Raw genomic sequence first — 25,907 nt, 5'->3', positions numbered from 1 at the left:
AAAAACCTGAAGCGGTATTCACTCTGCCTGCACAGCCTCTAGGGCAGAGCCTACCACAGTGTTGTGTTCACCTGCATCTACTGAGCTTTAAGCAGTCAACATGTACTATATAGCTAAGGGGTAATTTTAAGAGGAAAGAGGGTAATAGGAAGAGGAGAAAGTAGGAAAAGTCACACAGGACATCTGGATATTTTAATCCAGATTTTAGTCCTAGGGTAGAACTTGTGAACTAATCAATGCTAGGGGTGGGAAACCCAAATTTTTGGATTAAATGAGGGGACTACATCTGGGTGAAATCTATGATGAAAAAGGGATAGACCCAAAACCAGAAGCAGTATTCCTACAGCTCTAATATGAATGAACTCTACACCTCCAGAGACCACAGAAACGTCTTAATCTATATGGGAAGGAAAAACTGCCAGTGTAGAAAGAAGGAGCCTTAGCAGGGATGTGGTGTTAATGTTTTCTAAAAAAGGGGTAAAGTCCTGCAAAAGCTTCTCACTTCCACTAAGAGCAATGACCTCACACAGAACATTTCACCACAGGATCGGCAGGGCCTAAAAGCAGAATAGGCACAATCATTGACTGGAAACTCATTACTGAACATCCGCACAAATGCTTTTTATTTTAAAAAACATGCAAATAGCCAAGAGTCTGGGCAGCTCTGAAGTAGAAAGAATTGGATTCAAATCCTGACTCTGATACTTACTCTCTACCTGTGTAACTTTGGGCAAGTTTTTAACTTTTTTAAGTCTGTATTCTCATCTGTAAAATGGTATAATAATGGCACCTACTCATAGGACTTTATGGATTAAATGCACAGTGCTTAACATATAGTAAAAATTGTTCAAATTATTACTTATTATCACTGATGATAAGAGAAGTTTACTTTGCTCTAAAAACTAAGAAATAACCCAACTGAAAGGAGTGTTAAAGGGAATCACCCCCAAAAAAACAACAAACTTCCAACTCAGTTAAAGACCCTATCACTAACTTAAGAGCTCCCTTGCTGAACTCAACTGCTAATTACAAGTTAGGTGTTAACTGTCTCATTAAAATTCCTTCACATTACGTAACATTAAATGCCTGTCCTCCTCTAAAAGGGCTAGATTCATCAACTCTCTCTTTTCATACCCTCATTCCAAGCTCTTCCCTTTGTCTCCTCTTTGAGTTGTTTTTAATTTAGTAGTTCAGGACATCTCCCATTGGACGAATGGACTGTGTTTCTTAACAACTGCTACATTCTTGTCCCCTCTAAAACCACTGAGCAAAAAACAAAACAATTGTTAAACATAAATAAATGAACTCCAGTGAAGAGTGAACTAAATTTCTAAAACAAGACACTGAAAGCACAAACCATAAAGAAAAAGATGATACATTGAAAGTTTCTGTATAACAAGAAACCAAAAACAAAAATAAAGATACAGGGCAAACTTGAAGATATTTGTTCATTTAATAGAGAAAGCAAGTCAATAAGAGAAAGACCAATAGCCCAATAGAAAAGAGACAAGGGTATTAACAGGTTAATCAAAGAGGAAGGAATATAAATGGACAATAATCATATGCAAATGTGTACAACCACACTATAACCTTGCAAAGACAAAGCAAAGACAAAACAAAGAGCTACTTAGTTGGGTATCATAACCTCCTGGAGGTCTTTGCATAATGTGGAGCCATTTGCCATCTTCTAGAATTACCTTTAAAAGCATGCATTTTGTCCTCATGTTTGAAAGGCCTATTTTATAAAAGACCACACAGAGCTGGACAGAGCAGAGGCACGAGGACACTTGCTTGGAATTTCACACTCTAAGCCTCAACTGGCTCATTCAGGTCTTTAAGATGATGTGTCCCTGAGTAGCCCCCAAAGCTGTGCCCATTTTAAGACCCACTCCCCCCACCCCCACTTTCCCAAGTGAATACTAACCTTCTAAGAAGCCTATAAAAATCTTGGCATATTCATAAGTGTGGTGCTACACCCAGAAAAAATTCAACAAATGTAATTAAGAAGCATTTGGCTGAAACCACCTGAATATTCTGTTCCAGGGCAGTATATAAATTTATTTAAATTTTTAAAATAATTAGTGTTTTCAACCCATGTATCCAACAACAGATGAATGAATAAATAAAATGTAATATATACACACAATGGAATATTATTCAGCTGAAAAAGGAATGAAGTTCTGATACATGCTACAACATGGATGTACCTTGAAGGCATCATGATGAATGAAATAAACCAGATAATAAAGAGACAAATATTGTATGATCTCACTTATATGAAATAACTAGAATAAGTAAATTCATAGAGACAGAAGGTAAATATAGTTTACCAGGGGTCAGGAGTGAGGAGAATGGGGAGTTATTGCTTAATAGGTAGTAGCACAACATTGTAAATGTAATTAATACCACTGAAGTGTACATTTAAAAATGGTTAAAATGGGAAGTTTTGTATTATATAAATGTATATTACCACAATAAAAACCTAAAAAAATAATGTTTTGTTTCACCAACATGTACCTAAGGCAGGTCTACATGAAGTCCGTGTGCCAGCCCTAAACTTAGTACTAAGATTTTAATATCTTATACAATAGGCTTGAAAAAATAAATCTGTAATACATATAGAAAATAAGCAGCATAGTACAGTGTTAAAAACATTGGCTGGGAGTCAGTCAGCTATAAAAACTCCAACTCTGCCATGTTTTAGCTGAATGACTTTGCAACAAATTACTTTAAACCTCTTTTTCTTTCATTGTAAAATGGAGATAGTATCTATCATCATAGGTTTGTTACAGTTTCAACTAAGATCATGTAAAGCATCTAGCATAGTCTTGCCCACATTAAACACTTCCATAGTAAACAATTTTTAAATGTTCTTCTCTATCACTTCAGTGTCAACTCTGCTAGCCATTTAATTTTTTTACATAATATATACATATACATATCATATATGAACTTTTTTTAAATGCAAATAGGTATTCTATTCATTAATACTGTACCCCCCCTTCCAAAGGACAAAGATATCTATGAAACCATCTCACATACTATGATTTCTGGAACTTTCACCAAGCTTGCTGGCAGTTCTCTGAAAGGTAATACATAATGAAAATAAAAAGACTGAAAGCTAACTTCCATACACATGGCTTCGGGGTAATTGCTATGCATATAATTTCAATTATCAGGAAAAGTCCAGGGGAAGGCACTGAATACAACATCAAAGAGAACTACCTATACCATTTGCTGTCTTAACCCAGTTACTCTGCAATATTCTCTGATTGACAGGAGTAAATTATATTTTGCTCTCTGAGCAACCTAGAACTGGGAGACACTGGATTGAGAAAAGAAACACGTGAAATGAAAATTAAAATCTTAAGTTATTGCATGTATGTTCATTGCTCAGCCTTCCAAAGCTTCCTGCTGTCAGATGCTTAACCATTTAAATACTGGTAAATGTAAGAATTCTTGGGGAAAATTTAGCAGACTGTTAAAATCTCTGTTTGTTCTGTAATCTCCTAGGTTGTTGTGCCACAGTAATTTTTACTGATTAAATCCTTCTACATAGAAACCTGGGTCAGTTACGCAGTTATTTTTGAAGCATTTATTGAGTAACTCCTTTGAACCAGGCACAACTATAGGCTAAGTGTTTAAGATACAAAAACGAATAAGGCATGAGATCAATTAAGGTATGACAAGACACTTGCTTATTACAGAAGCCTAAGAAAGAAGGGAATACAGAAAAAAGCCCACCTAACTTGGCCTGGGCAATGGGGAGGCTAAGGGGCCTGGGAGGCTTGAAGGATGACTAGGTGGGAGGGGAAAAAGGCCAGAAGCAAAGTATTAATTCAACCTGCAAGAAAGAGAGGTGTGAAAGAATGGGACAGGTGCAGGCCCTGCAAGTGACCTACCAGCCTAATTTATAGAAAATTAAAGCGTCAAGTCATGAAAGATATGCACACCATGCTGGGGAATGTATCCTAGTCCTCAAGAGAACACAGAAGTACAGAAGGGCATTTTTACAGAAATAAATTGAGAAGAGAAAAACAGACAGCTTCTCCAATAGCTTTTTTCCTCTGGAAAACCTTTTTTTTACCACCGAAAGGGCCCCTTAGTTATAGAGCCTGCACAAAAATATTATGAAATGCTTTTTGAGAACTGGAATAAAGCATTCAAATTTTTAAATGAGTGATCAGAAGAGGCTTGGAAATGTCAGAAGAGAATTTCTAACACTTTGGTTCAAGGTGGCAAAGGAAAACCCCACTTCCAAGTTGCTGTTTGTGGTGGCACTTCAGTTATCTTTATTCAGCTGTGTTACACTCTCATCTTTATGAGCCATTAAGTGGGTAGAGTTCAGACTTCTCCAACTGACTGAATTTTGGGTGGACCTCTTTTTTCTCATTTTTTTTTTTAAGAAAAATGAGCATGCATACATTTATTATCTATTCCTTTGAATAAATAAATCTAAAATCAAAAAAATTATTTTATTTGGTTAAGAGCCTGAAACATGATTCCAAGGTCACAATATCCTTCAAATAACTTTTTCCCTAACTTTCAAAGTTAAGCTCAAATGTCTCTCATATACATGTAATATTCTAAGATGATCTCTAAAATTCTACAATGCTGCTGAATAAATCCACTTCTTTTACAAAAGTTGGTTTGACCAAGCCCCAATATTCAGTGAATTAGTCTAAGGAAACCAGCAGAACAAAGATCTAAAGCTTCTGACACTGTTTTCTGTGGGTTCATTTGCCCATTCTTCCCCTTCCTCTACCCCACTACAACCACCACCAAACCAGAACTAGAATGATATGACTACAGAAACAGGGAAAATTTTCAAGATCCCCAGATCTGCAATACAAGTTGTAATCTTAATAAGTGCATATCAAATAATTGTGCACTTGACCAAGACTAAGCATACAAAGTACTTTCATTTCTTACTTGCTTCTGTTGGCCTGAAATAATAGAAACAAGTCCAATATCTGGCTTTATTTGTTGAGTCTTTTCATCAAGGGCAATTGGTGCTTTTCAAGCCAAATATAACATGTGGAAGGGAGAGTGTTCCATGTGTGCATATGGAGTCTCTTAACATTCAATTCTGCATTTCTCACTAAAAACACTCCAGAATAACAGTGTTCTAGCATATTCTAGCAAATTGAGAAAAGCTAGGTGGTCAGTCAATGACCATATAAAATGTCAAAGATGTATTTAGAAGAATAGGAAAAGATACCCCAATATTCCTTATTATTACGATCTTGAATCATATGAAATTACCAGTTTTGTAGTTCAAAAATGGCTCAGAAGAACAAAGTTGGAGGACTCAAACTCCAGTTTCAATACTGATTACGAAACTACAGTAATCAAAACACTGTACAGGCATAAGAAGAGATACACAGACCATTGGAATAGAACTGAGAGTGCAGAAATAACCCAAATAGTCTCTTCAACAAATGGTGCTTGGAAAACTGGATATACACATGGAAAACAAAGAAACTGAACCCCTACCTCACACCATTAAAAAAACTCAAAATGGACCAATGACTCAAAAAAAACAAAATAGCAAAAACTACAAAACTATTAGCAGAAAACATGTGGAACTATCTTGAGGACCTTGTATTAGGCAATGGTTTCTTAGAATTTATACCAAAAGCATAAGCAACCAAGAAGAAAAATATATATAAATTGGGCTTCATCAAAATTAAAATCTTTTGTGCAAAGGATATTATCAAGAAAACAAAAAGACTACTAACATAATGGGAGAAAATATTTGGAAACCATATATCTGGTAAGGATTTAATATCCAGAATATATATAAAGAATTCCTACAACTCAGCAAAAGGAAAATACAACTTAAAAATGGGCAAAGGACTTGAATAGACACTTCTCCAAAGAAAATACACAAATGGCCAATAAGCACATGGAAAGATGCTCAACATCATTAACCACTAGGGAAATGCAAATCAAAAGTGAGAAACACATGTGACCGTGTGATTGTGAAAACTGTGTGAATGACACTCCTTTTATACAGTGTATGGGCTGATCAGTAATAAAATAAAGACTGTATATACATAATATACATATATAATATATATATATATAATGGGGGGCATAGGGAGTATGGGATGTTTGGGATGTTCTTTTTTATTTTTTTTTTTAATTTTTATTTATTTATTTATTTATTTTATTATTATTTTTTTTTTTAATTAACCTGGTTTTATGAAAAATATCTCAGCTAGGGTCCTGGACCCATCTCAACAGTTACCCAGTCATGTCCTATCAAACAAGCAAAATCTTAATAGTAATAATAATTACAGAAATTTAGAAAGGCACAAAACAAAAATAGTGTCCAGTCTCATAACAAATTGTTCTTTTTTATTTTTATTTTTTTCTTTATTTTGGAGTAATGAAAATGTTCTAATATTGATTGTGGTGATGAATGCACAACTATATGATGATACAATGAGCCACTGATTGTATTCTTTGGATAGATTATATGGTGTGTGAACATATCTCAATAAAATTGCATTTTAAAAAGTGAGATATACTTCACACATACTAGAATGGCTGTTTTTTTTTTTTTTTTAAATGAAAAATGAGTGCCGACAAGAAGACCAAGAAACAGAAACCCTCTTACATTGTTGATGGGAATATAAAGTGATGCAGTCACTGAGGAAAACAGTTTGGAGTTTCCTCAGAAAGTTAAATTTAAAATTACCATATTACTTGGCAATCCCACTTCTAGGTGTATATATGCCCAAAAGAATAGAAAGCAGGGATTCAAACAGACATTTGCACACTAATGTTCATAACAGCATTATCCACAATAGCCAAAAGGTGGAAGCAACCCAAGTATGGTCAATAGACAAATGAATAAACAAAATGCTATATACATACAATGGAATATTATTAAGTCTTAAAAAGAAATGAAGCACTGATATATGCTACAACCATGGATGAATCTTGAAGATACCATGTTGAGTGAAATAAGCCAGACACAAAAAGACAGATATTGTATGATTTCACTTATATGAAATAATTAGAATATGCAAATTTAAAGACAGAACGTAGATTACCAGGGACAGTGGAGAAGGGGAATGGGTACAAACTTTCTGCTTGGAGTGCAAGAAAAATTTTGGCAATAGATAGTGGTAACAGTAGCACTACACTGTTGTGCCAGTTTGGATGTATTATGTCCCCCAAAATGCCATGTTCTTTGAAGCAATCTTGTGGGGGCAAACATATTTAGTCTTTATTAGGTTGGAAACTTTGGATTTGGTTGTTTCCATGGAGATGCCCCACCCAACTGTGGGTAATAACTTTGATTAGATTATCTCCATAGAGGTGCGGCCCCACCCATTCAGGGTGGGTCTTAGTTAAATCACTGGAGTACTTTTAAAAGAGCCATTCAGGTGGCAGAGAGATTCCAAAACGAGCCGAGAGATCACTCTGGTGGGCACTCTTACGCACACTTTAGACAACCTTTTTTAGGTTCTAAAGAATTGGGGTAGCTGGTGGTGGATACCTGAAACTATTAAACTACAACCCAGAACCCATGAATCTCGAAGACAGTTGTATAAAAATGTAGCTTATGAGGGGTGACAGTGGGATTGGGAATGCCATAAGGACCAAACTCCACTTTGTCTAGTTTATGGATCGATGTGTAGAAAAGTAGGGGAAGCAAACAAACAGACAAAGGTACCTAGTGTTCTTTTTTACTTCAATTGCTCTTTTTCACTCTAATTATTATTCTTGTTATTTTTGTGTGTGTGCTAATGAAGGTGTCAGGGATTGATTTAGGTGATGAATGTACAACTATGTAATGGTACTGTAAACAATCGAAAGTACAATTTGTTTTGTATGACTGCGTGGTATGTGAATGTATCTCAATAAAATGATGATTAAAAAAAAAAAAAAAAAAAAAAAAAAAAAAAAAAAAAAGAGCCATTCAGGCCCAGACACTTGCTGCAGCTTAGAAAGGCATTTCGAAGATGCCTGTTGAAAGCTAACCCTGACATTTTGGAGAACACCATTTTGAAACACACCTGGGAGCAAGCATACGCCAGTCATGTGCCTTCCCAGCTAACAGAGGTTTTCCAAATGCCAATGGCCTTTCTTCAGTGAAGATACCCTATTGTTGATGCCTTAGTTTGGACATTTTACGGCCTTAAGACTGTAACTTTGCAACCAAATAAACCCCCTTTGTAAAAGCCAATCCATTTCTGGTGTTTTGCAAAACAGCAGCATTAGCAAACTGGAACAACTGTGAATGTAGTTAATGCCACTGAATCGCATGCTTGAAGGTGGTTAGAATGGAAAACATTATTTTGTATATAGATTCGTAGAATTTCTAAAAAGAGAGACTAAAGAGACAATGCAATCAAATACAATATGTGATCTTGGACTGGATTTAACTGTGGAGGAGAAAATGCCCAAAAGGACACTCTTGGGAAAATTTTAAAACTAGGAATATAGACTGCATTCTTTATATTAATGTTAAATTTCTTGAACTTGGTATTTGTACTTAATGTGGTTACATAAGTGAATATCCTTGTTTTTAGGAAATGTACATGAAGTATTAAGTGATCAAGGAGCTTGGTGTATACAACTTACTCTCAAATGTTTAGAAAATAGATAAGATAGATTAGACAGATAAATAGATAAAATGATAAAACAAATGTGGCAAAATGTTAAAAATTGGTAAATGCAGGTATCTCAGTGTTCCCTGTATTATTTCTGTATTATGTTTGCAACTTTCCTGTAAATTTGAAATCATTTCAAAATAAAAAAGGTTTTTAAAAAATGAATATCAACTATTTCATGTGGTTCAACCAATACTAGAAAATTCTACAGAATTAGAGGTAATTTTATCACATTTTCTACTGTTCATCACTTAAGTGGTTTTCTGCTTCTCAAAAAAAGTATGGAAGACAAAAATAAAAACAAAAAAATAAATAAAAAGCAAACTAAATAAAAAATTTTTTAAAGTATGGAAGAGTAGGCTTTGGGAAAGAAGGGTAGCAAAACTCATACAAAAGCAAACGAAATTTCATTAACAAAACTATTCTATCAATTAGAACGGCAATCTAAATCAATCTCCTAGGAAGTTGTTTTCTAAATATTCTATTTGTTAGCACTAACCATTTATTGGAATTTGGTAACAGACCTGACCCACTTGCCTTTTGCATCCTCTTACCACCGAATTCAGAAATAATTTCACAGCCTGGAGAAACAGCCATTAATTGTCATTAGACCTCAGTAAAAAGAAAAAAATACCAACCCCACTCCCTATATACAGCACATATTTTTTTTTGCAGAGGTCCATGTGCATTGACTACCACACACTCAAAAATTCCTGTCACTATCCTGACATCCTCCTCAAAACACATAACTTGAGTTCCACTTCTCCCAGTTTGACCTCCTACAGCCCAAACCTGTTATGGAAACAAAATGTAAAAGCTGTGATGCTGCCCTCAAATAACTTGCATACTTTCATATTAGAGTTCAAGCAACTGCTTTATTTCTCTTTTAAAAGCAAAGACATTTTCCAGAAAAAGTGCATTAATTGTTCACATTTTAAGGCTTTCTTAAAGGTTAACCAAAAAAAAACCTTAATGGTTTTCTTTATTCAAATACAGGAAAAATAAATGGATTATTTCATACAGAAATCATCAGACTGAAAACTGGTAGACGAGTCCATGAACATGTTTATGTGACCCACACTTGACTTAGTTACCAATATTTTCAGATAGGGAAATTCTACCTCAAACTCTAAATGTCCATCTTTTCTTGAAAAAATTGAAAACTATGACAGCACTAGGCCCTCGTATTCCCAAACAGAGTCAAGAGGTGGCACATACTTGCCCATTTGCAGCAGTTTAGCTGAAGAATCTGAGAATTTCCTTTTGGTAATTTTTTTTTCCTCAAATAAGCAAGCAAAATAATGAATGAAGCGCACCCTGATCAAAGATGATTTATGTATTTGTCTTTCTTACTATCTTACCATGCCATAAATAATTCAATCCAGAATCAAATTAAAGCCTGCCAAAGCTGTGTGATAAACCAATGATCATTAACTATTTTAAAGACAATATATAAGGCAAACTTCTATTTATTAATGCATGGCTACTTCAAGTTAAGTATTTTCCTAACTGTAATAAATTATAAGTATTGAGATCAAGATTACACAGATTTTTTATTTTCAAGATTTATTGTTGCTAGATTTAAATTTGACCTATTATAAAAGCTTTTCAAAATCTGTAAACTTAATACTTAAGAAAAAAAAAAAAAACCCTGCTACTCATACTAATCTTGTTGTGCCCTCCTTGCTGAAAATAGTTGCTATATTTTCCTAATCAGGTCACAGTCATTTTAAAAGCCTTAATAGTTTCTTGTCTCTACCCTACATGAGAAGGACAGTGCAACTGACTTGATAAAATATCTTCCTAAATTTTGTTTCTTGTCCTACCATGGATTAAAATATCTCTTGTTGAGAGAAGATAAGGCTGGTTTCATAGGAGTATTTGTAAAAATGACATAAATCTTGAAAGCTGTAGTAACACTAGTACAGAGAATGTTAACCAACTATTCCCTATCTCCAATAACCATGGGAAAAAGGCAAATTCAATTAAGCTACCACAAAGATGATATACCTACCCTCTCTCCCAGGAATGTGGTTAACAAAAGACTAAGGGAACACAAAGAAGGGCATTCTTCTGGAGACTTAACCACATAAAAGAAATGACATCCTGCTGCAGCTGTAGGCTTGCAGTTGTTCAGAATGTTGCTGAAATGTTTAATGTAGCCCTTCTTCCAAAACGTATTATCCTTTTCCATCAGTAGGACAGCTGAGCCAATGCCTGGGAGCATTTCTGATGATACAAGATCCTTTTACCATCACAAATTCATTCCCCTTAAATCCTGAGATCCTAAGTAAAGGGTTCCAAATATAGAATATACACATTCTGCACTCTGTCATAAGGAGGAAAATCATTATTAGCTCCTAAATTCAACTACAAAAGCATAGTAACAATTCTTGCTTTATGTTGTGAAGGAAAAATGCACTTTAAAAATTATCATTGATGCAAGCATTATTTCCTTCAGTGTATCCACATGGTCAAAATGTGCTTGATACAAAGATTTCTTTTATAAACAGAGATACAGAAAACAAGCAGGCATTTCCTATAATAACCTCCACTTAAATTCTTAATTCTTAAATTCACAGCCCAAGACAGAATTTCATAAATAACTTCTTTATCCTGTTAATTACAAAAACATTTCTCTCAAGTGAAAGCTTTTAGAATACTGCAGGTAGACTTAGACATAGCCACATCTCTGCTCTAAAGGAAGTGATAAGAATCTGCCATTTTAAAAATTAGGTTAGGAGTGACTTAGTGCTGCAAGTTTTAACTTAGTAAGCCAGTCAATCTGGCATGTGTGGTATGACAGAAAGCACTGGATCGGGTGGTAGCTCAAATCAAGCTCCTTCTCACTGGAACTAAGTTTTCTGAGGAGACTAGACTAAAAATGATCTTCAGCTTTCTGTCCACCTTTTAATGTCCTATGACTACAGTACTTCTGGCCTTCAATAAGCTAAATGATAAATATTGCATATGAATAATGTTTAAGTATTCTAAATTATGCATAAATTCAAAGTTCAATACAAGCACAGGTAAGCGAGGCCTGGCACAGCGATTATTCCATCTCGAGCTTGACTTTTTATTATTATGATATTGATGATGGAGTATTTCAGGCATACAAAATATCATCCATATACTCATTACCTATCTTTGTTAAACCATAATTTTTACCTTCTATATACTTTCTTTTTTTTTTTAACCTATCACAGATACATTTGAAGATCCCCAAGAAGCTCTCCCTAATGCCATGCCCATCAGATCAACAGCTTAGCTCCCAAAACAAAATGAGAACTGACTGCTCCTGGAATTAACTTCAAATAATCTGTGGGGGGCTGAGGGGTAAGGAGAAAGGGAAATAAATCACATAAGATTGGCCATAAATTAATAATTGATCATTGGCCTGGTGATAGGATGTAAGGGAGGGGGGTTGTAATACCATTCTCTGTACATTTATATATATTTGAAATTTTCCTTAATAAAGTTTTTCTTAAAAAAAAAATCAGACAATAAATACTTCTGCTATCCAATATGATAGTCACTCACTTGCCACATGTGGCTATTTAAATTTAAATGTAAATTAATTAAAATTAAATATTATTTAAAATTCAGTTCCTTAATTGCGCTAGCCACATTTCAAGTACAATCTATGTCTAGTGGACACCATATTGGACAATGCACTAATAGAACATTTCCATCATCCCATAAAGTCCTATCTGACCGCACTGTTTAGAGTATAGGCTGGTATCTCCACATGGGAAGAAGAGAGCGTGACCAAGAGTCAGATCTGGCCTTAAGATCATCACTGTTTACCTTGAGCAGGGCACTTAATTCTCTCAGTCTGAGTCCTAATCTATCATATAGGGTTTAAGGGGTTGGGTCAAGAATAATATCGATTTTGAATGATTTTTCCATAAACCTACAAATTCTCTTATAAAAAACTATATAAAAGAATAATATATAACCAAAGTTGCAAAGATAAACTTTTACACTGAAAACTAATCACAGGAGAAATATGCGAAATTGCACAATTTTTATTAGGACATCACTGCGATGTGTGGAATGAGTTTAGTGACAAAGCCAATGTGCAAGTTAGTGATAACATTCCAAAAAGTGTATTTAAAGAAAAAAAGAAAAAAACAAAACAAAACAAAAACGAAAACAACTCCAGTTTTAGTTTGAGAAATGGAGAAATCACACATTTCAGCTTCCAATTTGTTAAGTCTTCTCCTCCCACTCCCTTTATTTTGGAATTGAAAAACAACTTTCCACTTGTTTTTTTAGTGCTTAATTTTCTCATGGTTGGGAATAAAAATTAATAAAATTGCTGATGGAAGATTATCCAAGGATAGATGGAATATATCATTTGGATCAACATGTCAAGGCCTTGCACAAATGCCAAAGCCCAGAAAGGTTAACTTACTAATAAGACTAGAGCCCAAGCTTCCATCTATATATAAAGAGAGAATTGTTGCTTCCCAGACAGATTGGATACATCTCTAGTACCCTGTATTGCATGTGTGTGTGCTTTTGTGTGTGTCTCAAAGATAGAATTTAAAAGATCATTAAAATAAACTTGCCTTTCCAAAGTAAGATTATTTTGCATCCAGAATCATATTTCCCATTTTTCTGGACAAACCAAAGAGAAACTGATGAAACAGGTAATGTTCCTAGTGTCCTTTTATTTTTTTGAAGCCTGGTATCAGAAAACAAGAAAAAACCCTGATTACCATTTATATCAGGGTATAAAAGAAGTTAAACAATGACAAGTGAGTTAACTTTCTCAGAGACATTTGCATCTCAACCCAGAACAAACCAGTAATTCTTAACCTTTTTTTATCCATCTACTTATGTAGGATAGTTCCATACACACAAAGCTCCACAACCAGAGGATATACGTATTAGAATATGGGGGTGTAGGGAACAGAAGTTGGGATGATTGTTTAATATGGTAGAAGTTCCTTTATCTATTAGGCTATTAGGACCAGGGTTGAACAATTTATCTTAAAATGCATTTAAAGAATGGGATTTTAAAAACAATAGGTATAATCTAAACATTTTAACTTAAAACATATAAACATACATTAATTTACCAACGCTTTGACAAAGGGCCAAAGCTTTTCCATCATTATGGGTCAGTGGATTCCAATTAGAAGGATCTTCTCTCATAAAACCATAAGCCATCACTTATGATTTCTAGTTTGGAGCCAAAATTTAAAAGCACTTGTAATGCAAGCTGGGTGCAGAGTCTTTTTAGATACTTAGGATTTTTTCTCCAACTTCTTACAATTGTCTTACAATCCCATCAAATGCACAGCACTTTATTTTAGCAAAATTGTCTTCTTTATTAAATCTTTTCAAAGCATTTTAGAAGCAACTCTATTTTTGCACTTATGTGTCATAGATTTACATAACATTACATTAATTTACACAATTGCAATAATTACTGCAACTGGTATACACAGGTTTGGAAACAAACAACTGAGCCCATTGAGCATGCAATTCTCTTAGTGGGTACAGAAATGCACGTGTGCACCAGAATACAATGCTAGCCTACGAGTCAAAAGCATTTGTCATGCTGTGGGTAGCAGTCAGAATGTTTTGTAGAAGGAATGGAGAGCACAATTTAATCTGGCAGAGTTTGAAAACATTCCCTCCAGATTCTGATACAACCTCCTGTCCTTTTCCTCCGGTGTACCCCATTCATCACTGCCTACAACTGAAAGAATTAATTTCTACTGGTAACTTGGAGAGGGGGAGAAGGCTGGAGATTATCTTTTAGTTACTGCTCAAAATCATCATACAAAAAGAAGAGAAGGGAAATAAAATAGGCCTCATTGTTTCTAAATGTTAAACTAGGTTTTCATCTATGTTAACCAAGAGATGTTTACTATCTACAAGAAAGGGAAGGGCTAATAGTGCTTAGAAAGGCCTGAAGGAGACCACTCCCAAACGTAGAATTTGAACATTATCTCTTAGTCCTAGTTTTTCTCCCCAACTAAACGGTTTGGTTTCTCAAGAGTTAAGAGGTTGTTCTCACACTAATGTATTTTCCACAACAGGGAACACAGGATTGGAAACATGGAAGGCCCTCAAATAGCTGATCGGTTAAAGACGTACCAGTATGAATAAGCTGGTAGCAGTTGAGACACAAGGTAGGAATGACAAAACAAAATTTGGTAATTCATGCCTGAATTCAAGACTCATTCCAAGATTTTGGAAACTAATGACTGACAGATCTACTTGAAAACATAGAATTTTGGGTTCTGGGTTTGGTTTGGTAGGAAGGTAGAAAGGAATATGGTTTGACATCTTCATTCACACATGGTGGCTGGGGCTTAATGAATGTTTGCTGAAGTAATGGGAAATAGGAAAAGCCACCAAAGAATAAAAAGACAAGAGTTACCAATACTTAGCAGTATCCCCACTCCCAACCCATATGGCTATATAACTCTCCATTATATAAAGTTGCTGAGTGTCTTCATCACCCTCAGCTTAGACTGGAATATAATACCCAATTTAGACTCAGGTCCTCTTCTCCACAGCTTAAGCTTTAGAACAGCAGCTAATGGATAGCATATTATTACATTCAATGGATGAAACCTTAACTTAATTAACTTAATTTTCTACCTAAGTTCATAAAATACCTTGGAATTTTGGTTTCTAAATGGGGCAAAGTTGATTATCAACATTAAATGACTCAGAGATAAAACTGAGTTTTAATTGCAGACCACACAGCATTTTGGGGAGAGCGGAGGCGATTAAGATGTTAACTATGGACTGGATAAGGCTTTGAAAACAAAAAGGTATGTAAAAGGTAAATAATCAAATCATTCCATCAGGCCAGAGTACTAGTCTTAGACTGCCCACACAAGAAGTCAAACCAAACCTCAGAGTGAGAGCAAAGGTGACAGACAAATTTGGGGAGAACTGGAGAACAAATCAGATTGGTTTATGTAATTGCCAAGGATCTCTACCACATTCTCAGAAACTATTTCTGGGCTAGGCTCATACAAAGTGAAGTGATGATTTGAACAATTATCCTAAGAGCTTTGGGAAGATATTTAATTCAGGTTCTTAGAAAGCTCAGGATTAGTTTATTAAAAGTTGTTTAAAATTATTGTTACCTCATTTTTCCAGCCTACACAGACAACGTAGCCCAAAAATTTCTGATTTTTTCAATAGTTTTAAGCTTTGACCCAAGTTTACACTTCATATATCAAAAACATATTTTGAATATACAAATCTATCTTCCCCATACACACTGTGTATCTAGCTCCTAGAATATAAAATATGAAATTGACTTGAAATAGACAAGTAAAACAAATTATAGAACAAACTCAAAAACAAGCATTTCCATCCTGAGAGGCAAAGTGAAGAATACGGGAGTTCCAAGGAACTAGAAATAAAAATTATAGGAAAAAACTTTAGGTAATGAATCCAGGTTTTTTTTCTAAGGCTACTTTTTACTACAGCTTGAAATCTTACTTCCAATAAGTAGTTGTCAAAACCTGTAAAAGATCAGTTTGTTCTGAACGTATATTCAGAGTAGCTTGGTATGTTATAAAAGTAGCATTCATACTCCCTCACTAGTATAAGACAAAAATGCCCCAAACTCTCCCCAAAAAAAACACCCCAGGAAACAAGGTTTTTTTCATGCAGGTTTCCCCATAATGCAAGGGCCTGAGACAAGGACTTGTGTGCATGCAGTTATTCTAGAAAGCAATCTAGAGGAACAGGAGTGGGTGGCTGGGAACAGTGAAGTGGGGAAGGAGGGAAAGCCATCCTAAGGTAGGCATTATGAAGCTGCCACAGGTGTGGGCTGGGGCTGGGCCCATGTGGGACCCCTGTGAGAAGTACCTCAAAATAAAGACAAAAGAGAGACGTATCCATGCACCAGTTTCCATCCCCCATCAGTGAAGGGTTATCCCATGGGAGGGTAACTCCCTTGAAGATTCACATTTGCACATGGGTCAGTATAGCTAAGCAGAACCCAAGGGGCTACAGCAGAAAAGCTCTAGATAAGAGGTTTATACCTGCCTGAGGCATACAGGAGGTGGGACTCGTACAAGTCTTAGTTGATTGATCCAAAAGGATCAGTTAATCCAAAGGATCAATTTTCACTCATTTAGAAATAAAATATTTTCAGTGGCTGAGAGATCTCAAATGGAGTCGGGAGGTCATTCTGGAGGTTATTCTTATGTGCTATATAGATATCCCTTTTTAGTTTTTAGTGTATTGGAATAGCTAGAGAGAAATACCTGAAGCTGTCAAACTGTAACCCAGTAGCCCTTATTCTTGAAGACAACTGTATAACTATGTAGCTTACATAGTGTGACTGTGCAATTGTGAAAACCTTGTGACTCACACTCCCTCTATTCCCGTGTACGGACAGATGAGTAGAAAAATGGTGACAAAATTAAATGAAAAATAGGGTGGGATGGGGGGATGGAATGCTTTGGGTGTTCTTTTTTATTTTTATTCTTATTCTTTTTTTTTTTTGAGTAAGAAAAATGTTCAAAAATTGATCGAGGTGATGAATGCACAACTATACGATGGTACTGTGAACAGCTGATTGTACACTGTGGATGATTATATGGCATGTGACTATATCTCAGTAAAACTGAACTAAACATTTTTTTTCACTCATTCAGTAAAATATTGGAGTGTTATGTGTGTGTGTTTATAGGGAAGGGCACAGTTTACACAACAAAGTCCCTTCCCCTGAGACTGGCGACATAGACTAAGAATGGATGCACGGGTTCAAGGACTGCACAACATGTGGCTATATGGTAATGATGTTTACTTAAATGTTCATTACTATATTTGATAATTCCTCTTTATTTAAGAAAAGGTAACTGTTTAAAAAAAAAGTGGAGGGTAGATGAATTCCAGAGCTATATGAGTACAGATAATTACTGCCATGGTTCTTCAAAGAAAGAAAAGTCACCAAAACCTGTATTGGTAAGTGATGGCTTCACAGAGAGGGTATTTTTGATCACTATCTCAAAGGCTCTCAGAGTACTCTGACTAGAAAAAGGAAAGACTGCACATTTCAGGTAAGCAAGAGGAGAGGTAAATGTCCACTTTCCTACTGGGTTGGGTTGGCTTGGAGGTTCTAGTTTGAGCCCAGTCTTCAATATGAAACCTTATTAAGTTACCCAGGATAACTAATTTTTATTGAGGATGTATGTTCCAGGCATCACTGTAACTGTGTACACTAACTCATTTAATCTTGCAACTCTCTGAGGAAGGTGATATTATTTTACAGATGAGGAATGTGAGATACACAAGATAACTTGCCTAAGGCAAAAAGCTTGTTAAATGGCACAGCTGACTCCCCGGAGCTGCAGCAATCCGGCTTCAGAGCTCAATTCTTGACCAAAATGCTATTTACTACTGCCTCTCAGTAGAGGGAAAACAAAGCAAGAGTGTCATCTGATGCATGTGGAGTTAGGAACAGGCAGGCTGGGAAAGGTCTGATTTGGAAACATCCCAAAGGAAATGATTCTGACGTGCAGCTGAAGTCCTAACTGCCTCAAAACGATCTCCCAGAGAGTACAGGCCCACAGCTGGGGGCCACCAGAGAGCAGTACAGAAGGTTACTACCCATCACTTGGGGATGATGCTTCTGGAAGCTCCTCCTGGGTAAACAACTGGAATAATCACACACTCTGCCTTCAATTCTTCTGGCTGTTTTTAACTCTCTCTTAAAGAAAAAAAAAACTCTTTCTAGCATATCCAGCTGGAATCAGAGTAAGATGAACTGAGTGAGAAAAATTATTACAGGCAGGAAGATAGTTTAAAAAAAAAAAAAAAAAAAAGATCCTTAGCTTTAAAGAAGATAACCTAATTAGCATGGTAAATCCTATCTAGTAAATCCTATTTGGTGAACTGGTTTTCAAAATATTCACTGTCCCTCTATAGGGAAGCTTTACTTGCCCATTCCATGGCCCCTAAGCTTGGACAAGTGAGACACACTGCCACTCCCTGCAGGATTATCCATCTCCATCCTGCTGAATCCTAGAGTGACCATATGATTTGTTTGACCAATGAAGTTCATGTAGAAGTGACCCATTCGAGAACTTGAAGGAAGTCCATGGCCTACCACATCTCTTTTTTCTCTACTACCAGACTGGCAAAGTCGAAAACATGGAGCAGACAAGTTGCATTTCCTGAGTGAGAAATTTTTGTTGTGTAAGCTACCAAACTTGGAATCAATTGTTACCTCAATATAATTTAGTCTACCTGATAGAGATGGGAGGTCTGCATGCATGTTGGTATTAGAGCACTTGGTTCTCAAGCTTCTTTTCCCATTAACTAGCTGTATTAGATTAGGCAAGGGACAACTTCTCATGCCTCAGTTTCCTTTACTTCTCAGGAATTTTGTGAGGATAAAAATAACTGTCTTGACAGTAATTTGTATAAAAAATTTTTTTAAATTCAAGATTCTGAGCAAGCTTCCTGGGTACAGAGGTTTTTGGTCAATCTTTCTCTTCCAACTGCAGGTATGAGTAAATTTAATGGGCAACCTTAATAAGATTCATAAAATTTATATTGGTATGAAAATGGCTCACAAAGGGATAAGACAAATGAAAAAGGCATTAAGTCTTGGGGGGAGCAGGGGAGTCTATCCTGGCTTTTAATAGACTTTTATTCCTCTTATTCCTATAGGACTCAATGGATAGTTTTGCTTTTTCTTTCTTGCTTTTTTTTTTTTTAGAGAAGTTGTAGGTTTACAGAAAAATCATGCAGAAATTCAGAGTCCCCATACACCATCCTATTATTAACACCTTGCTCAATGGATTTTTAATTTATTTTTTGGAGAATACTGATTGCCACTTGAAGTTCAAGGCCATAAAGTTCAAGACTCAGTTGCTTCAGTGTTCAAGAAAATAAGACTTTCTAGTTCTATATCTTGAGGAAGGATGCAATGCATAAGGCTAGTCAGCAGAAGACCTATGCTTGTAATATTGTCAATGGACCCTTCAACCTTCACTTTGCAACCTTCCTCAGCTTCACTTCCTCTATGCTTTGAGAGCTCAGTTTGGGCATGAAAACCATCAACTCCCCTGTTCATTTTCTCATCCTCTGTCTACTCAACTGAATCCTGAAGAATTATTACCCTGTAGATTTTCAGTGCTTCCATCAACTACTTTCCAGGCAAACCCATTATTAGAAAGAATCTCAGTTACCTTAAATTGAGGGACAAGGGTGGATAGGATATAAATATATAGTAAATATGTATATCTGCAAGAAGGCAGTACGTGACCTGGTCTCTTCCCACCTCTCCAGATTTCTGTCTGGCCATTCTCTTCACCAACCCGTGAACACTAATGTCCCAGATATTCTGGCTCTCCCTCACCTCCAGAGCTTTGCATATGCTGTTCTCTTGTCTTGGAACACTTCCACAGCCACCTCCTCTCCTCACTTTTCTTTCTAAGTCCTATTGCTTATTCATCCTACAGAGAAATTTCATGAGAATAGCAGAGACTGCTGCAAGGACTCACCATAAAAACGTCATCACCTGCACATAGAAAGTGCACACGAAACATCTGATAAAACAGATGGATTAGGAAGCCAAAAAGGATTACTGACGTGTTAGGGTGTTGAGGACTGCTATGTTTTTCAGTTCCTAACCTTTCCATATTATTGTGATTCTACTTCTATAAGAGAAAAATTATAATGTAAGAAAATCATAAATTATCTTCCAAAAGGCATGTTACTTAACAATGATCAAAAACAAATTGGAACAAGCTCCCACTTGGCAAGAACCAAAGATATGAGTGGAATAGGTTCTTTTTGGAGCATGAAGACTTTCCCAGAAGCCTCTCACTTCAGCCTGTCCCCTCTATCAACACATCACCCTCTGTCCCAGACTGTCACAGTTCAGCAGGTAGGGAAATATGTCCCTACAACTCGATTTCCTGACTCCTGTGATGTGACACTGATCCTAAAAAAAGTGGCTCTAGTATCTTGCATTTAGACATATGAAGGGACATACTACAGATTGCTACATCAAGCCAAGCCCAAGAAATTTTATTTCAGATCACTCAGCAATTTCTTTTTAGAAGCCTGTTTGTATCACCTTAGTCCAAGTACTGTTTTTGTTTAACAGCAGCTGCATTGATGGGCTGCCAGCAGAGCCTGAATGGGTGAGGGGAGGTATTGTTTAGTTGGAAGGGAGTTTTCTGTCAATCTGGATAATTAAAAAAAAAGAAGTGGGTATCCATTATTTTGTAAAGTAGGTCTCCTTGGGAAAAGATAGACACTTTAGATCTGCTGGTTCTTTGTTTAGATAATAGTTCAGCTTCACTGATCCCAGTTGGGAAAGGTCCAGCTAAGGCTATGAAAGACAATAAAATGATAAAAATCCAAGAGCAGCCTTCCACTCTCCAACCAAGCTGAATGTCGTTCTATAAAGAGAAACAGAGGTATAGAAAACTCTGATTATAGGCTGCTCCACAGAGTCTAAACCTGATGATCATTACTCAGCTGTGGGATCATTGGTGGATATAGACACTGGGTCTTTTGGCAGTCAATCATGGCCGTCCAAATCATGGAAACAGTCTCACAATCATTCGTTCCTTTGTCTGGGTACAGACACATGGAGGCCCTGCCAGAACACTAAACATCGTTTCCCTCATCATGAGAACATTCGAATGGTCAGACATGACCCATCCAGGCACAGTAGCAATGTATAAGAGATGCATTAGGCTTGCTGATGTAAACCTCAAAAAGTTGAAAATACACTAACAAACTAAAAGCTGTCATATGAAGATGGTGGGATATAGAAATTTTGTTCTTTTAATCAGTTCTTTGGGTCTATTTTTGATTGTCATGTAGACATCTCATTTTTAAAGAGAATATTTTAAAAGATAAAAAAGTTGATAACAGCTTTCAAAAGATTTAAAAAGGAGGGATTACTGGGCTTTGAACACTTCTTGCATTCCTTCATAACTGCTTTTGGGGCCTCAATATGTATAATTTATGTTACTGACCAGAGTTCTAATTTTTAGAAAACTTCCCTAGATGATAGCACTCCTTTATCATTTAGTTGGCCCTCCCCTGGACCTTTTTCAGTTCCATTAATCTTTCTCCAGGTACAACAGCCAGACCCCTCCACCTGGGGCCACATCCTCAAGTCACAGAAATGGCGAATTGATAACAAGGGAAAGGAACATTCAATGTTGGTACCTCCTCTATCGAAGACGAGACAATATCTTCTGGAACTGCCTATAGTGATGCCCAGACTGATATGATCCTTTACCTGCATCACCAATTGTTAGCTCAGCAATAGAAACATAATTTCCTTTCTTTCTAAATGACTTACATATTCCCCTAAAGTGTGTCACTTTAATACAAATGCACATCAAATCTCTTAGACTAAAAACTCCAGGTAAAGAAGGGACTTTCTCTCTTGTCCACTGCTGTATTCTCAAGTACCTAGAACAGTGCCTGGCATATATTTGGTGCTCAATAAATAGTGTTAAATAAGCAAATTAATGAACTTGGCTTTTCCATTTCTTTTGGCTCAACAGATAGAAGAACAATTAAGTGTTTCTTGAGGGATATTATAGGGGACTCTCCACCACTGCAAGTTTAAACACATACCTTCTGTTAGGGATAAAGGAAGAAATATTTCTGCTTTGGGGAGGCAGCTAAACCAAATGACCTCTAAAGTTCCTTTCAACTACTAGACTCTACAACTTTCTGAACACAACACCTAAAAATGAGATCCTAGGTAAAGGAGAGTAGATCAGCCATATAAAGCCTGTTCCCTGGGAAGAGTAAATTACCACACTCTGTTTAAAATAAAATTAATAGCCACCTTGGGACTTGGATGCAAAAAAACTAATTCATACAAACTATGGACACATCCCTGGGGGGAAATGCTCTTGTTAATCATAAGTTGCTCTCTGGAAACAGCAGATATGCTTCAGGTCTTCTCAGGGCTAAGTCTTCAAACCATTCACTGGAAAAGACAGAAGCTAAGGGTTGAGATTAAACTGAAACAGTATCACACTAAACTGAAGGCTTTGTTTTCCAGCCAACAAATACACTTAGGAAGCATATCTGAATTTAGCTACAAGGATTAAATGATTGTAACTGAATATAACCACTTCATAAGTTAAAGATAATACTGCATTAGACATACAAAGATTTTTGCACAAATGACATTTTTTACCTGCGATATCATACAAAGATGTTTGAATTCAAGAATGTCTAAAATTGGGGCAAGCTATTCAAACTGAATTTTTCTCCAATCTGGATGGGGGGAGCAGTTTATAGAGAAAGAAGATATGCTTATGATCTTCTAAACAACTTAAAAAAAAAATCTAAGTCTAAATCAGTAGCTAGGGAAACTCCATTCACACATAAATCATCTTTGGAGTGATTCTTTTCACTCGGCACACCTTTCCACTCTTCTGTTCAAATCATAGAATTGATAAGAGGCCAGGAGGAGCATAGAATATTAATGTTAAAGATACAGTATAGATCCTCAGAACTGGGTTTGGAGAATCTTCGGCATTCACTGGATTGTTCTGAGAACAAAATAGGATGAGAAATTCAGAGACTACACTTAACACAGTAATCCAGAGAATAAAGTGCAACAGTTCAACAATTCCAATGGAAAGTTAAGCACATGTTTTCTATAGTGTATTCAAACACTTTTCAACTTTGTAGTCAATTCCTGATCACCCAGACTACAACTCAATAGAAAAAAAAATCTTGTTTTAAATTGTAAGTAATTCTAGGTAATTTAATAATTCCAGTGACAACAGGGAATGTGCAGAGAAACCAGTCACATATACTTTAAAAAATTCCCTCTATTATCTAAATGAAAAAGAGAGGCCTATACAGCATTCTGTGGATTAAGCTCACATCTGGTTGGCAGACCTGGTGTTGGATATGATTATAGCCACAGAACTAAATCTTAAATCCCCATACTGTTCTTATTTAACTGACATATATGAACCTAACTAATTTATAGAAAATGTGCAGCAAATTATTTCTTCCACTTCCCCCACCCCTCAAGAATGAACCAGCAGGTATTACTAAAACATCACACACACTCCCACCAAAAGAAACTCTTTGCATTTCTAGATACTCTCCAAATAATCTAAAGCAGATATTGTTATTTTAGTTTTTGAATCTGTAACCTGGAAATGTGTATAGCTGGGGAGGGGAGGAAGAGTAGTTTAACCAGATAAACTTGACCTCTCTGGACCTCAATTTCCTCACCTGCAAAACAAAGGTACTAGCTTAGAAACCATGCAAATTCCCTCATTAACAATAATCTATAACCACTAACATTCAAAGGCACATTTTGCTTGCAAGAGGAGGCTTAAAGTCTTAAGAATTTGTTATTAAATATTAGAATTAAAAATGCCTAAAAGACCCAGAGTTGCACTTCAAACTGACCATTCATTGCATATTTTCTGACCGTGGAGAACGTCTTTGAAAACACCCTGGCAGCCAAACCACCAAACCGAGTTAGAACAAGCTGAAGTACCCCGCAAACTTCCTGCTTGGGGGAGAAGAGGGGGCGGCAAAAGCAGTGTGTATCTGGGGAGGAGTTGGAAGGAGCAAGGGAAAGAGCCGGTAGTCTCAAGGCACAGCCTTGGATTTCTGTGGTTTCAGAGCTCCCAGTACCTCCTCAAGATTTCGTCTACAACTACAATACCTCTCAAACCACCACCTGCAGCTACACCGTTGTGGGAAAGAGAAGAAGAGAAAAGGAAGAGGAGATGGTACAGGGGAAAGGCCCTCGCTGGAGGGGACCCCAAATCCCGTCCGGCGAAAAGGGGACTTTGAACGCCGACAAAGAAATGGGGAGACAGAGGACTCCGCCTTTCCCAACGTGTTCGGCTCCTTTCAATAAAAAAGAAAGGCTGCCGCCGCCCCTTCACCCCCCCCCCCCCCGCCTTTCACCCGGGGATGCACAGCACCAACTGGACCGCACCCTCAAAGTCCGGCTCCCTCCAGGCCAGGTCCCGAGTCGGGGACCGAGTCTTGCAAGTCCAGGAGGAGCGCCTCTGCCCAGCCCCCGGCCCTCAAACTCCGGACCCGAGCATCCCCCTCTCTCCTTCCCTCACTCCCGGCCCTCGGGCACCGGATTCTCCTCGCACCCGCCCTGCCTTCCTCTTCCTCGCATCCCGGCCTCCTCCGCCCGCCGCCCCCGGCCTTCCAGCCGCAGAACATTTCAATACTTCCACCCACCCCGACGAGGGAGCCTTTTGAAAACTTTGTGTGCATATCTAGGGCTTTTGTCCACATCCTGGGCAGGGCCTGGTCACCGGGTGGGTGCCTGAGGGTGTCCGGAATCTCACAATGCACTGGGGAAGCCACCATGGAAATCCCGCCCCTTTATTTTTGACCCGCTTCTACAGCCGGGTGACAGAATTTCAGCTAACAATTCCCATGCCCTGACAGCCCCTTGGCGTGGGGAAGCCGGGAGGAAACCTCTGCACTCGGTGCCTTTCTCGATAGTCACGAGGGAAAAGGTGTGCGCGAGGAGGAGGAGGCAGCCGAGAAGCACTGTGGCTAAAATAATCCTTTTAAAATAGAAGAGGGGGTCCTTTTTCTTCCACACCCACAAAAGAGGGGCGAGACGAGGCGATACACGGTTTCATCACGTAGTAACTGATTTTCCGAGCTCCTCACCTTCCCTCAGCCCCAGACACGCGCCCAAAGGCATGCACACACCCACAGCAACCACGGTCCGGAGCCCCCGCCCGGGTCCCCCCCATTCTCCACCCGCACCCGCCCCACAGCCGGGACCACCCGGCTCTGGGAGGCAGGGGATGAGGAAAGAGAGGCCCCAGCACTCACAGAGGGTCTTCCCACCGCCACGGCCATCGCGGCTGCGGCTCCGGCTCCGACTGCACCCGGGTGCTTTCGGCGGACACAGGCTGCTACTCTGGCTCCGGCTCGCCTCCCCCGCGCCTTTCTTGCGGCTGCGCTCTGCTGGCGGCCGGCTCGCGCTCCCAGCCAGCGGCATCTGCTCCCCCCACGCCACCGCCCCTCCCGCTTTATTCGAGCAACATGGCCACCCGCTTGGAAGGGACCATTCTCTTCCTCAGAAAGGGGTGTGAGCCTGCGCGCCCGGACAGAGGCGGTGCGAGGGAGAATGGTGGGCGGGCTCCGAGCCCCGGCCAGCCGGCCTAGGTGTCAGGGCTTGCCCTTCCCGAAAGCAGCTGCCAGCCCCGAAGCGACCCTCACCGGTGTCACCGAGACGCTCCCCGCGTGTGCGCTGGCCAGTACCCCCGGCTCCACCAC

The 25,907-nt window shown here is 37.9% G+C and overlaps 1 protein-coding gene across 10 annotated transcripts in view; it reads right to left on the bottom strand.

Annotated features, from left to right (window-relative positions):
- Positions 1-25,655, bottom strand: part of SEPTIN11 (septin 11) — a 222,213-nt gene extending 196,558 nt beyond the window's left edge. For 6 of the 10 annotated variants that reach the window (XM_037830040.1, XM_037830043.1, XM_037830047.1 and 3 more), the window contains exon 1: positions 25,461-25,654. In XM_037830040.1, coding sequence (XP_037685968.1) covers positions 25,461-25,487 — 27 coding nt within the window. In that variant the 5' untranslated portion in view covers positions 25,488-25,654. Of the gene's footprint in view, positions 1-25,460 lie in introns of all 10 variants that reach the window. The other 4 variants (XR_005215890.1, XM_037830039.1, XM_037830044.1 and 1 more) reach the window with 2 other exon arrangements.
- Positions 25,656-25,907: the final 252 nt, after the last annotated feature.

The sequence above is a fragment of the Choloepus didactylus genome, chromosome 3, assembly GCF_015220235.1.
Source record: "Choloepus didactylus isolate mChoDid1 chromosome 3, mChoDid1.pri, whole genome shotgun sequence".
In the NCBI taxonomy this organism is placed as follows: Eukaryota; Metazoa; Chordata; class Mammalia; order Pilosa; family Megalonychidae; genus Choloepus; species Choloepus didactylus.
Note: the sequence above shows the minus strand (reverse complement) of the source record. Positions and strands in the feature narration are given on the sequence as shown.